Raw genomic sequence first — 15,589 nt, 5'->3', positions numbered from 1 at the left:
TGAAGACCTTAAAAAGTTTTAATTGGTTCATATGCACTTTATTTTATTACAGTACAGTACTGTGGTCATGTAAAGCATTGCAAGTAGCTGCAGTGACACTAGGTGTGTGTTAGAGAATATATTATCATGACAAAAGTATTCAATAGAAATAATTTACTTAGAATTTTATCATTTGCAGTGACATGTCGCTATCTAAACATTTGCAGAGCAAAAAAATATATATTAAAACAAGTAATTTTAGCCTGTGCTTGAAAATAAGACTTTACGGAAGACATTTTGTAAAAACTAAAAACACAAACCGAAAGGAAGATTTCATTTTTCTAACTCTTCTCATAGAGGCACAGAATTGTTCTTTTGCTTATCATACAGACACGTGAATGCAGAAACGCTCTCTTATGCTTAATTCAATATTCACATTACAAAGCATTATTTTTTATCCTGCTAAATATTTATTCAAAACATGTGGTTAATTCAAGTTCCACAAGGCATTTCATGGAGCTGCTTGAGTTGGAAAATCTTGTGTCAAAATATTCTTTTTGCATTTCAGCAGCTGTAAAAACAAGATTGCACATTTGCAGAGACTCGAGCTAACATCATATTTTGACAAAGTAACTACTTAGTTCTCTAAAACGTACATTAAAGACATTTCCAGTCTGTTTTTACTTTATGCATAAGTGGAAGCGGTGAGTTTACATTTGAAATCGACAGCAGCTGACTACCTTAAATTATTCTAGGAAGCATGGATAAAATCACTGATTGCATCTGTTTGGACTGAAGCTTTTTTTTTGTAGCACTTTTTTTTTCTTTGTTCCAAATTAGGCTAGTAATCAGCATGCATGTTAGATAATATCGTGTCTACATCAACAGGGCAGTATTAGCAGTGAGAAGACCTGGACGACTGTGAGTCCGTGTTTGTGGAGTTTTCTTCCTCTAGAACACAAGATTCCCAACCTTCACTGTTTTGCTCTTTGCATTTACAACAACTCAAAAAAACATCCAGACAAAACTGATTCGTCATGTGCCCACTCAGTTTCTCTCATCACTTGTGTCTTGAGCGCACTTGAAGCAGCGTTGGAGTTTGCTCCATGATCCTCAGCAAAAGATTATCAATGTAGTCCTCTAGGTCTCGAACCTGCAGCTTGACCTTTCTCAGCTCGGCCTCACATTTCTCCAGCCGTGCTTCCTGCTGCTCTGAAGCCGCCTGTTGTTTCTGCATATCCATCTCCTGCTGCAGCAGCAGAGCGATTAGCTCCATGTTGGTCAGATGCTGGTACTGAGCAGAGTTGTCCACTGTCACCTCCTATAAGAGCGGAAAAAGAAGAGGAGATGTGTGAGGATGTGATGGTAACACAGCCATTTGGCACCAGAGTTTCATTTCATTTCATTTATTTGGATCTCCATTAGCTTTGGTTTGGGCCATCGCTATTCTTCCTGGAGTCCACACCCATCACAATTGTCTTTATACTGCAATACACAAATTACCAAAAACACACAAAACAAAACAACATCAACAACAACTAAAAATAGGACCAGTGGCCCTGTAGCTTACCGGCCAAATTAAAAGCTTTGGGAAATGTATCCAGATGCCATTTATTATCACCCAGTTCTGTGTATGTATTATATTACAGAAATAGCCCATGTTTTGGTCATATTCCAATCAGATCTGTAAAAAATTAAAATTCCAACTTGATATCATTGATACTGATTTATTGGATCAATCCACTTCCTATCTCTTATAATGGGAAAATTTTTCAAAGTCGCACCAAATCTAGAATCAGATCCGGATTGAAATAATTTCAATACCTTGTGTTGCCGTCATCATACAGAAGCTGTATACCAAGTTTGAAGTCAATCAGAACTGGAGTTTTGGAGAAGAAGACAATTGAAATGTTTTCCCCATAAGAGCCCATGTTAAATTTTCTGTAAGTTCCGGATCCAGAAGAAGATCCTGATCAGCATGTGGCCATTATGTTTTGGTCATCTCCCCATCAGGACTGGACTGTAGAAATTTACACTTGATATCATTTATATTTATTACTGAGTTATTGCATCGATCCACTTCCTATCTCTTATAATGGGACATTTTTCAAAGTCGCACCAAATCCAGAATCAGATCCGGATCCAAATAATTTCACTAACTTTTGTTGACATCATCATAAAGAAGCTGTATACCAAGTTTGAAGTCAATCGGAGTTGTAGTTTCGGAGAAGAAGACGATTGAAATTTTTGTAACAGACGACAGACAACAGATGACGACGACGACGACGGATGCTGCATGACGACAATAGCTTACGGCCTGTCAGCTGGTAAGCTAAAAACCATTCATCACAATTACCAAACAAAAACAACATACATGTAATACAGGACCTAGTTCAATTAACAGTACCTCCCAAAAAGTAGTCTTTAACAAACTTTGTAAATGATCAGATATATTTCACAGTTATATATTAATATAATGTCAATCAACTAAACATTAGCAGACACCGAACATTGTTTTGCAAATAAATACTCTTTTAGTAATTCTTTAAATCTGTATTTATTTTCTTGAATGATTCGTCCTGTCAGAGCATTCCATATCACCATGTCTCTGTACATCACAGTACTTTTCATTTTATTTGTTTTCACTTTAGGTCGAGTAAATCTACCTTCTGTAGCATGCCTTGTGTTATGTAGATGTTCAGCGGACCTGAAGGACAGACGTTTATGTAATGCCCTTAGCAGTTTAGTCATTGATATTTTCCAAATAAAAACAACTAATGAGACAATAAATCTGTTCTTTACCTTTAACCAAGCAAGACAGTTATGCATTTTATCCAAATTTGTTCTATATGGACAACAAAGTAAACATTGTGTTGCCTTATTCTGAACCATTTGCTATTTCTTTATATATGCTGTGGTAGTGCATGACCAAACCTCTGAGCAATAATCTAAGTGTGATAAAACCAGACTTTTAACCCTTTCATGCATAAATTATGAGAACCTTAATCAAGATTTTTTTTCCTGAGTGTTTTTATTCCTCTTTAGGCATGAAAAAAAAACCAATGCGATTGAAATTTTTTTTAAATCAACCTGTTTTTCATGGAGTTACAAAAATGTTCACTCAGCTACACCATGAATTTTACTCTTGAAGCAAAGAAACATGTATTTAAAACCCAATATCATAAAGTGATATGAAAATAGTGAAATGAAACCATGTTTAATGCAGCTAATTTGAGGTTTTCTCACATTTTAACATATTCTAATACTAGTTGTGGAGATGTGGAGAGTAATAATGGAGATAATATGCAAAAAATAAATATTAACAATTGACTTCCACTCAAGAACCAACCAAGAACAGCAAAGTTACAATAATGGTATGAATTGCAGTTTATGAGATGATGCCTAAGTGTCCACTGTGTTGGTTGATATGGAACTAAAACAACAAAACCCATGAATATACAAGAGAACAGCTGCAGAAGAACTGTCCACTGTAGTGACCACTATGCATGAAAGGGTTAATGACACGTCCCCTTACATTTGAAAGTAAAATATCAGAGCATCTCCTTAAAGCCGAAAGACTTCAGTCTATTTTTAAGTGCAATAGCAATAATTCATAGCCTTCCTCAATCATGGAAACATTATACAGGACGGGGCGGCACCGTGGTGCAGTTACAGCAAGAAGGTCCTGAGTTTGATTCCAACACCAGGAACCTTTCTGTGTGGAGTGTGCACACAGGAAGAAACCTAAATCTTACCAAGTGTATTTTTCTTTTTTCTTGTCAAAATATCTCATCACACTTAAAATAAGACATAATCACCTAAGGAGTAACTTTTCAGTGAGATATAAGAACTTATTTTTAGACAATAGATCTAGAAAATAGTATTTCAAGAAATCATACCAAGATAACTTTCACTTGTTCTTTTGGCAGATTTTTTGTATTATTCAAGATTTTTTAGCTTAACTCAAGCAATAAAATCTGCCAATGGAACAAGTGAAAATTATCTTGGTATGATTTCTTGAAAACAACATAACTGGAACCCAACAAAACCAATGGAAAAGGTAGTTAATATGCATTTTATAGTTCAGCGGTTCTCACCTTTCCTGTGTTCATTAGTTGTGACTCACTTTAATAGAATCCAAAATAAGTAAATTTATTCCTCAGATATAACATACATAAGCAAACTGAGATTTTTTTCTTCGAACACATGTACATGCACATTTTCAAATATTATAAAGAAGTGCTGCTGATTTCTACAGAGATTAACAAAATAAAATAAAATTAAAGCCTCACTTTCTTGTTTGTACAAAAAGTAATTATTACGAAAAGGCCAGTTCTTTCTTAACAGTAACTTTTTTTGATTCTAAATAATCTTTTGATGCTCTCTGTGTGAACGCTGTGGGTTTCAATCCATTTATAGAATCACTGTATATATAAATCCATACTCAGCAGACTCCGGGTCATTGTTGCATATCAGTGTCATCTTACAAACAACTTCAACTGTCACAGCTTGGAATCGGATGTTGCCGTTACCATGGCAACATCAACTAGGGCCTGTCTCTCTCACACGTTTGTCAAAATCCATCATCACATATCAAAGCCAATACTGGAGTCCTATGGGAGAAGGGGCTGAGTTCTCTGAATAAACAGCTATTTTGTGAATATTTGACGGCCTCTGTGGTGATCTTTAACATCTTATCCATAGACTAACATAGCAAACAATGATGCCATCCCATAAGATCTAACAGTAGCCAGATGATTAATATGTGAGACAAGTGACAGTTGGAGGTTTTAAGAAAGGCTCTACAGTCTGAACCATGACCCAAACACACATGAATTGTTTTTATATCTCTTTACTTCTTACTTGTCCAAACTAAAGTCAAAACATAACCAAACTCACTTAACATGTAACTAAGCAACCAACGAACTGATGTGATTTGCTGACAGAGATACCCGTGACTGAAGCTTAAGCTGAGTGGCTGCAGTAGCCGTTACATTATCATCAAGAGTGAAACTGGTTGAATTGGAATCTTTCTTTAGTCCTCAGTATCTGTCACTAAACCATGCAAAATTTACAATGGACTGATGCTGGAGACGTCACGAGTGACTGTTTTGATATCTATGAAAAACAAACAAACATGCAATTACCACTCACCACCAACAGGGGTCATCATACAGATGAAAAGAGAAATCTTTGAAATTATTACTTTAACCCTTTAAAACCTGATGTATCAACGCTGACACACCCTGCACATATGCAGTTTGGATTTCTGTAACTTTTTCACTGTTTGTGCAACTGGAAAAATTTCAATTGTTTCTGAAACCTGAGATGTTGCGCTTTATACAGGGTGGGGAAGCAAAATTTACAATGAACATTTAGTTGTTTTTTCTCAGCAGGCACTACGTCAATTGTTTTAAAACCAAACATATATTGATGCTTAATTTTGTATATCCTTTTTATTCTTTTTATCCTTTTTATTCTATTTATTCTGTATGTTGTGTGCTTGGGGTTTATGGACTTGTGTTTGCAATAAAGTTTTATTATTATTAGAGTATGTTAAAATGTGACAAAACACCAGATTAGCAGCATTAAAAAATATATATATTTCATACTTTTCACACAGTGTACAGGGTGGGGAAGCAAAATTTACAATGAACATGTTGTTTTTTCTCAGCAGGCACTACGTCAATTGTTTTGAAACCAAACATATATTGATGTCATAATCATACCTAACACTATTATCCATACCTTTTCAGAAACTTTTGCCCGTATGAGTAATCAGGAAAGCAAACGTCAAAGAGTGTGTGATTTGCTGAATGCACTCGTCACACCAAAGGAGATTTCAAAAATAGTTGGAGTGTCCATAAAGACTGTTTATAATGTAAAGAAGAGAATGACTATGAGCAAAACTATTACGAGAAAGTCTGGAAGATACTATTAAAGAAGAACGGGAGAAGTTGTCACCCGAATATTTGAGGAACACTTGCGCAAGTTTCAGGAAGTGTGTGAAGGCAGTTATTGAGAAAGAAGGAGGACACATAGAATAAAAACATTTTCTATTATGTCAATTTTCTTGTGGCAAATAAATTCTCATGACTTTCAATAAACTAATTGGTCATACACTGTCTTTCAATCCCTGCCTCAAAATATTGTAAATTTTGCTTCCCAACCCTGTAGGTGTTATTGGATCATTATGGTAATTTCCCTCATGTTTGTACTAGAAGCTGGAGAAGAAGCCGTTTTAGCAGAATTATAACATGCAGTAAATTGTAAATGATTGCTAGATTTTGAAAGATCTGGAAAAAAAACAGTGCTCTGAAAAAATGGGCAAACGGACTCACTCACAGCATATTTCCTAACCTTTTGATGGTCAAAAGAAGAAAAAAAGTCCAGGTGGACTATTTTAGGCTCAGGGTTTGAAACCACATATTCACATATATAGAAATAGATAGACTTTTATTAAATGTGTCTATGTTTGATTGTGTTTGAGTCTTGGAGTGTATTTTTTAATGATTCAATTATTTGAAACTTGAATTTCCGTCGGGATCTATCTATCTATCTATCTATCTATCTATCTATCTATCTATCTATCTATCTATCTATCTATCTATCTATCTATCTATCTATCTATCTATCTATCTATCTATCTATCTATCTATCTATCTATCTATCTATCTATCTATCTATCTATCTATCTATCTATCTCTTATTTATTCATCTTATTTTACCTTTTTGATCTTATTTTATCTAATTTACCTTATTTTAACTTATTTATCTTATCTTATTTTCTCTTCTCTTCTCTTCTCTTCTCTTCTCTTCTCTTCTCTTCTCTTCTCTTCTCTTCTCTTCTCTTCTCTTCTCTTCTCTTCTCTTCTCTTACCACTAATCCCAGTACTTTTGTTTTTGCTTTCTCTTTTTAAATGATCTTTTCTTTGTGGTTGATTTTGTTGTGTTTTGTCTTATTTTTAAGTGGATGAAAAGGAGAAAAACATGTCGAAATAGCAACACGATGCTGCAGATGACTGACGTGGTCTGAGTAGCTGGTTCATTGTTCTTTGATTACACGGTTTACGTCTGTTGTTTGCTCGGTAGTTTGTATTAGAAGAGTCATTCTATTGTTGTCTGTTGTTTTACAGCAAACAGCAATAGTACATTCATAGAAGATTATGTTTGATTATATTAAATAGGCCACTTGTATCGTTAGACAAGAGAAGAGAGACACACTTTTAGCTGCAGATGTTAACAATGAAGTGAGTCACAGGAAAGTATTAGGTCATGGCAGGATTCCTCTTTCTGAGGTGATTTATTAAGTACACGTGCACTCCTGGTGTTAATAAATACTCAAGCAAGCACTAAATATACTGGATCTAATGGTGTTCTGGAGTTTAAAAGGACATGTATCTACATTATAAAAGCCAAGTGGCCTCTGTGTGCATGTGCATGTGTGTGTGTCTGGGGATTCACACAAAATCTGGAAAGAGCTGAGTGTTACAGTTTGGCATAATTATGTATTTTTGGTCGAGGAACAGACTAGTGAAAATGGTAAGTTGATAGGACCAATATTTTGGGAGATATTAGTAATTTTGGAATACAACAGCCTTACAATCACGTTGCTATACCCAGAACACTTTGGCGGTGACAGCTAGACAAATGCGGTACAGCATGCACGAATACACACCAGAATACAAACTACCTCATCCCCACAGGTCAACGCGCTAGGAACTCCTTAAATTGCTGTGGTCTGCTCACAGTCACGCTCACAGGGTATTAAAACTGACTGTGACTCTTGACTTGCAGACTGTGTTTACTACCTGATAATAGGAGACATGTCTAATAATACAAGTTAAGGCTGGAACTAAGGGTTTTCAGTCAAATACTGAAACACCACATGTAAAGTACTTGTACTGGACTGGAGTATTTCCATTTTATGCAGGTTTAAACTTCTTTTCCACTACACCTCAGAGTAAGATAGTACACTTTTACTCCACTACATTTATGTAATACTTTCCAGATTATTATTATTATTTTTTTTAAAAATCAATTTCCTGTCCAGTGAAAACCTCCTGTTTCCAAATATGTTGATCTGTTTTTTATTTATTTAGTTAGTTAGTTAGTTATACAGGGTGACACAAAAAAAACGGGAACTTTTTAACAATCCAATAAAACCAAGAGTGATGGAAGAAAAATATTTTATTCATAGTAACTGAAACCTTAAAATATGCCATTTAAGAAACAATGATGGAATTTTCATTTTTTAAAAATTACTTCCTGTAGATGGCGTCCTCCTGTACGAATGCATTCTTGAAATCTGCTGTTGAGATTCCTCATTGACCGCTGCAACATCTCAGCTGGGATACTGTGAATTTCATCCTGAATTCTCTGTTTTAACTCATCCAGAGTTCTTGGTCAAGTCGTGTACACTTTACTCTTGAGATAGCCCCACAAGAAAAAATCACAAACGGACAAATCTGGCAATCTAGGGGGCCAGGGAACGTTACCGAATCTTGAGATCACACGGTTACCGAACAATTCTCGCACAGCCGCCAATGGTTACTAAAATGGGGGTGTGTTTACTTGCTCAAGGTCACTGTCTCGCAGTGCTGCCACTTGCTCATGTCTGTCAATACGCACTTCAAAAATTCCCGTTTTTTTGGGTCACCCTGTAATTTTTAAAAAATGAAAATTCCATCATTGTTTCTTAAATGGCATGTTTTAAGGTTTCAATTACTATGAATAAAATATTTTTCTTCCATCACTCTTGGTTTTATTGGATTGTTAAAAAGTTCCCATTTTTTTGTGTCACCCTGTATTTATTTATTTATTTATTTATTTATTTATTTATTTATTTATTTATTTATGGTGATGAATTAACCCTTTCATGCACAGTGCTCACTACAGTGGACAGTTCTTCTCCAGCTGTTCTCTTGTATATTCATGGGTTTAGTTGTTTTAGTTCCATACCAGCCAACACAGTGGACGCTTAAGCATCATCCCATACGCTGATATTCGTACCATTACTGTAACTTTGCTGTTGTTGATTGGTTCTTGAGTGGAAATCAATTGTTAATTGTTATTTTTTGCATATTATCTCCATGAAGTGAGTAATAACTAGTATTAGAATATGTTAAAATGTGAGAAAACATCAGATTAGCTGCATTAAACATGGTTTCCTTTCACTGTTTTCATATCACTTTAGGATATTGCGTTTTAAATACATGTTTCTTTGCTTCAAGAATAAAATTCATGGTGTAGCTGAGTGGAAATTTTTGTAAATCTATGAAAAAAAAAAAACTTAATCTCATTGGTTTTTTCATGCCTAAGGAGGAATAAAAACACTCAAAAAAAAAAAAAAAAAAACACTCAAAAAAAAAAAAAACCCTCAACTATAAGGTTCTCATAATTCATGCATGAAAGGGTTAAAGGACGTTGTTCTTTACAGGTTCAAACTGTCTCCTCCTTAAATAAATAAATAAATAAACCCCTCTTGGATTAGTTGGAAATTATATCATCACAAAGCTGAAATCATTTACTTGTAGTGCTATTTTTACTTAGGTAAATCATCTGAATTCTCCAACCATCTGCATTTATTTGTATTACTAATAAAACAAATGGCTCCATAAATGATAAATTGGTATTAATAGTGGAAAAACCCAAAGAAATACAGTACGCTGCAGGATCTTTGTTGTGTTCGCAGGGTTAAAATGGGTGTACATGTTTATTTCTTGTTCTCTTTTCTTCACATAGAACAATAAAAAAGAACAGGAAATACATGCACAGCCATAAAAAATGCTCCAAAACTGAACTAAATGGTTAAACTAATAGTTAAAGCCACTTTTTATTGTGACCCCTGACCCCATGAGAAGAAGCAGCACAAACGGTTAAAAACATCTGACATGTGTTGAATGAAACCTGGTATAAAACATCAGAAAATTAACGCAATAAATCTTATATTGTCTGAACAAAAGGGTTAAAGACATGTTACGTACAAAGGGAGGAAACACTAAATACGACCTCTTTGGTTTATATATGGAATTTTTGTTTTTATTGCTGTACATATTTCCCATACATGCAGAATGGATCTAAATACAGAGATGGAGAAATGCAAATGTGTGCTCATTAGAACTGTACTAAAACAACAAACCTAACGTTGGCCTCAGACTTTTGCACAGTTCTGTATATTCCCACACTCTTCAGTTCCACTTTGTACTTAGTTCTACTCATAGTTTACATTTGCAGCAACAACTATACTGTGACATTGCACTGAAAAAAATATTTTTTGGTGAAGTAATATTTATTAGGTTATCTGTCACAATTTTTATTTTCTAATTGTAAGTATCAGTGAGAACTGGAATTATTCAAGTAAAACTAAATATGTCATTTGTGTAGTAAATAAACTGTGTGGGAAGAGTAAGTTGTATTATGTATTTCCACATAATATTCAAAGGTTATAGTCATGACATATGAACTTAGAAATACCAAGTTTTAATTGACAATGTAAACTGCAGAAAAAATTTGTAAAATGTTGTGTAAATGTTACTTAAATATTGTCCACTAATAAAAGTTACAAAAAGTATTGTAGTGAGCCACACTGATTGTAATGGGGGCAGTTTATGCCGAGTCATGTGACTCACGTAGTTTACAGTGTCATTGTGTCATGTGACAGTGCGCTACCTTGCAAGTTGTAAATATTAGTTAAAAGAAAGTTGCTGTTCTGTGTTCTGTAGTTCTATGACTCAAGTTCTGCCTGTAGGGGAGAGTATCTGAGTGAACTGGGTGGAAGGAATATTTCAGTTTGACACCATGACAGAATGGTCTGTGCCGCTGTCATACAGTCTATGCTGTTTTTAACACGCATTGTTTTATGAAAGTAAATGTCACTATTGAGAAGTGTAACCAATGTTTGCTGTCTGGTAACTTTGTTGTACCAAAATGTTACAGTATTTGAAAATTACCTTGAAAAGCTGTTAGCTTTGGGTGCATTAGCATTAGCATTTTTTAGCTTAACCCTTTCATGCATGAATTATGAGAACCTTAATCAAATTTTTTTCCTGAGTGTTTTTATTCCTCTTTAGGCATGAAAAAACACAATGCGATTGAAAAATTTCTTCTGAAAAATAAATAAAAATTAAAAAATAAAATAAAAATAATTAAAAAAAAAAAAAAAAAAAATTACATTAAAAAAATAATAATGAAAAGAATTCTTATGAACTTATTTTTTTATGAAGTTGCAAAAACGTCCACTCTGCTGGACACCACACGTTTAATTTTTGACACACAGGAACATGTATTTACTGATAAATTGTGTGAAAACTTTGGTGAGAGCTTGTGATTCTAGGGGTTTATGCTCAGGGGAGATCTACATAATGTTACCAATTCATGTCAGAACAGATATGTAGTGTCTTAAAACTTTAGTAAAGATATGTGTCAAAAAAAAAAAACAAAAAAAACAAAAAACACCGAAAGAACAACAAAATCCATGAATATACAAGAGAACAGCTGTAGAATAGCTGTCCACTGGAGTGACCACTGTGCATGAAAGGGTTAAAGCAGTCAGAATGTAAGTAAAACTTACAAAGAAGGAGAAAGTAAAATTCAATGACCATATTAATAATCATCAGTAAATTACCTGAGGTTTGCTAGTAAAATAAACATATATCCACAAGTAAAGTTTACTTGATGATCGTCTGTATAGAATTTACTTACAATTCTAAGTGCAAATACTTTCCTAAGTTTTCCTAAGTAAATAACACCCCCAATTTTTTTCAGTGTGTGCACCCCAAGACTGACAAAGTGACCAACTATGTGCCTGGAATAAATAGTCCAGATGTGCAAAAAGAAAATTCCAGAAAGAAAGTATCATTTTAAGTAAAGTAAAATAGGGCGTACAATTCAAGATGATAAGGTACATGGTGTTGGATCACTAGTAAACTGGCTGGATTCCACATAGATTCCTACAAAAAAACACAGAGGTGGTTGCTTAAATTTTTTTTTTCTTTTTCTTCTTTTTCTCTTTCTTTCTTTTGTATTTATAAATGTTTCTCTCCTTTGTATTTCTGTAAGCTACTTGGCTGTTTTGAAAAACACTAAAAAATATTGAACACAGACAGTATCGTTTTATTTTCACTTCAGCTGTATCCTCAAAAACACAGCTTGCATTAGTTTTACATTCTAAACTGAGTAAGACTGGACCTGGATGCTCGTATCTGGGCCAAAGAATTATGTCACACATGAGAAAAGGAGTAGGGGCGGTCAGAATTTCTCTCTCCGGTGTTGGAAATAACCTCAGGGAGCTTGTAAGCAGCAGCTGCACAGTTTCACTTCTTTTTGCTGGTGAAGTGTTTCTTTTTGTCACAACTATTCTGACAACTCGATCTAAATAGAACCTAACCACAGCAACGGCAATAGTATAAACAATATGAATATCTGTGTCTTGTTAAGTGGGAAAAGAAATAATTCATTTCACTGTAAAATGATGAAGAAAAGGTCTCAGTGTAACTTTAAGTACCTGGTTCTTATACAGAGTAAACACACTGCCACATTTGAATGATTTACTGGATGGAAACATTATGAATGGAAAGTCAGAAGTGGTTCACGGTAGAATAGAGTTGTGTTTTTGTTGTACAGTACCTGAATCTTCTCAGGTTCGGCTGCGACCTGGTGTGCGCTGCGTCCGGGGTGAATCGTCGACTTGAGTTTCTCCAGAACCGAACGACTCTCCTTCTTCTCTGACTGGCTGGCGGTTAATGGCTTCACTAGATGAGGTCTGCAAAACACACATGTCAGCACCAGCTTTTGACACACATGTGTGTTTACATGAAGTATAAAAGTCTCTTGATTACAGCGTCCTGCATCTTACACAGCTGAATGATAGCCAAGTGCTGTATCTATATTTTAACCCTTTCATGCATAGTGATCACTACAGTGGACAGTTATTCTACAGCTGTTCTGTTGTTTATTTGTGGGTTTTGTTGTTTTAGTTCCTTATCAGCCGACAAAGTGGACACTTATGCATCATCCCATACACTGCAATTCATCACATTACTGTAACTTTGCTGTTCTTGATAAACCTGATCTGCAGTAACATATTTGAGTGTAAATCAATTGTTATTTGTTAGACAAAAAGTTTTTTTTTTTTTTGCATATTATCTCCATGAAGTGAGTAATAACTAGCATTAGAATATGTTAAAATGTGAGAAAACATCACATTAGCAGCATTAAAATGTTTTTATTTCATTGTTTTCATCTCACTTTCTGATATTGGGTTTTAAACACGTTTCTTTACTTCAAAAATTAAATGCATGGACATTATGTAACTCCATGAAAAGAAAAAAAAATTTGATCACGTTGTTTTTTTCATGCCTAAGGAGGAATAAAAACACTCAAGAAAAAAATCTTGACGAAGGTTGTCATAATTCATGCATGAAAGGGTTAATAACCAAGTGGCCTCTCTGTGTGTGCATGCATGTGTGTGTGTCTGGAGATCCACACAAAATCTGGAAAGAGCTGATAGCTGCAGTTTCGCAGAATACAGTATTTTTGGTCAAGGAAGACAGTAGCGAAAACGGAAAGTTGATAGGACCAATATTTTGGAAGATATTAGTCATTCTGGAATACAATAGCCTTACAATCATGTTGCTATACCCAGAATGCTTTGGCGGTGACTGCTGGACAAATGCAGTACAGCATGCACAAATACACAACAGCATAAAAACTACCACATCTAGAACCCATGAATCCCTATGGGTCACCGTGTTAGTTTTAGTTTATTTATTGTATATTTTACTGTTTTGTTTTGTTTGTTTTTTTTTTCAGGTACTTTAATGAAGCTGTTTTTGTTTGTCTGTAAGAAAAGTATGTTATGAATAAAATTTGACTGACGTAATTGAAAAGAAACTAAACGACACTTCCTGAATTAAATGAAAAATTCAGAGCAGATCCGAAAAATCTGAGACCTCGACTCATGAAAACAAGAGTAACAACGGTCAAGAAAAACAAATTGTAAAATTCTGTTCCTTTTGCATTAAAAACTAAAACTGCTTTACTGAAAATCTTTAGTTTACCCGTGTTGAAACTATTCAAAGAAAAGCCATTTTAATATCTATTTTTTAGTCTAAAATGAGAACATTACATTTCTCTCTTTTGTTTTTTTTTTCTTCAAGCGGCCAAAAATAAGGGAACATTTCTAAAATCTCCTAATATATGGCTCAAATGTACTTCTTGTACACACAGTATAAGCAGATCATTCAGTATCTAATGCTGTTCATTTATCTCTTATCTTTTATGTGACTGTATTCACAGGCATTGAAAGACAATTTGGCACCAACCAGATTGACTGCAACAATAAATGTGCATTTTCAGTCCAGCAGTTATAAAACAGAAGAGCTAATATTACCTTTATTCCCATATTAGTACCAGTGAAGCAGAAACTAAATGTACTGTAGACTGAATACTGCTGCCTTAGGCTCTGAGAAGCTCATATACTCTGCTAATCCATAGACTGTACAGTAGGCTGTATGGGCACATATTTAAATTTAATAAGATTCATAGTTAAATAGTGTGAAGCCATTTCAAAGCCTTCAGTTAAGTTACACTTCATAAACCTGTAAAGATAAGTTCTGCATGAGAAAGGTCATTTATGATGAAGGAATGGAAATAACCTTCATTAAGCTGTCATGTTTTGGCTTCAAAAACAAAGCCACAGTTCAGCAAAACTGAGAAGATTAAAATCAGGAGCAGCAAACATTTTACATTCAGTGTGAGAACTTTAAGAATTTACAGGGTGGGGAAGCAAAATTTACAATGAACATTTAGTTGTTTTTTCTCAGCAGGCACTACGTCAGTTGTTTTGAAACCAAACATATATTGATGTCATAATCATACCTAACACTATTATCCATACCTTTTCAGAAACTTTTGCCCGTATGAGTAATCAGGAAAGCAAACGTCAAAGAGTGTGTGATTTGCTGAATGCACTCGTCACACCAAAGGAGATTTCAAAAATAGTTGGAGTGTCCATAAAGACTGTTTATAATGGAAAGAAGAGAATGACTATGAGCAAAACTATTACGAGAAAGTCTGGAAGATACTATTAAAGAAGAATGGGAGAAGTTGTCACTCGAATATTTGAGGAACACTTGCGCAAGTTTCAGGAAGCGTGTGAAGGCAGTTATTGAGAAAGAAGGAGGACACATAGAATAAAAACATTTTCTATTATGTCAATTTTCTTGTGGTAAATAAATTCTCATGACTTTCAATAAACTAATTGGTCATACACTGTCATTCAATCCCTGCCTCAAAATATTGTAAATTTTGCTTCCCCACCCTGTACTTAAACACCATTTTCAGGCTTTAAATTATTTCTCATACCTCAACAAAATCACATTTCTTTCTCAATCTTTGTAACTACACATCTGTATAGAAACTGTGTCCAATTTTTATTTGTGCATTGAAGGATCAGTGTGTAAAATTCAGTAGTATCGTGTGTAGCTTTTACTTTCAGATTTCAACAGACTAAATCACCCTCACCTCATCCTCTGTTAAAGTAAGCGCAAAAATGGAAAAAAAAAAAAACAAAAAAAAAACATGAAAGGCCTCATTAGACCCAGTGTTT

The 15,589-nt window shown here is 34.5% G+C and overlaps 1 protein-coding gene across 2 annotated transcripts in view; it reads right to left on the bottom strand.

Moving 5' to 3' along the window:
• Positions 1–15,589, bottom strand: part of rab11fip5b (RAB11 family interacting protein 5b (class I)) — a 41,519-nt gene continuing 25,930 nt past the window's right edge. For both annotated transcript variants that reach the window (XM_030146156.1, XM_030146155.1), the window contains exons 5-6: positions 12,607–12,742; positions 1–1,300 (exon numbers count right to left, since the gene is read on the bottom strand). In XM_030146156.1, the coding sequence (XP_030002016.1) occupies positions 1,040–1,300; positions 12,607–12,742 (397 nt within the window). In that variant the 3' untranslated portion in view covers positions 1–1,039. The remainder of the gene's footprint in view (positions 1,301–12,606; positions 12,743–15,589) is intronic.

The sequence above is a fragment of the Sphaeramia orbicularis genome, chromosome 10, assembly GCF_902148855.1.
Source record: "Sphaeramia orbicularis chromosome 10, fSphaOr1.1, whole genome shotgun sequence".
NCBI classification, from domain to species: domain Eukaryota; kingdom Metazoa; phylum Chordata; class Actinopteri; order Kurtiformes; family Apogonidae; genus Sphaeramia; species Sphaeramia orbicularis.
Note: the sequence above shows the minus strand (reverse complement) of the source record. Positions and strands in the feature narration are given on the sequence as shown.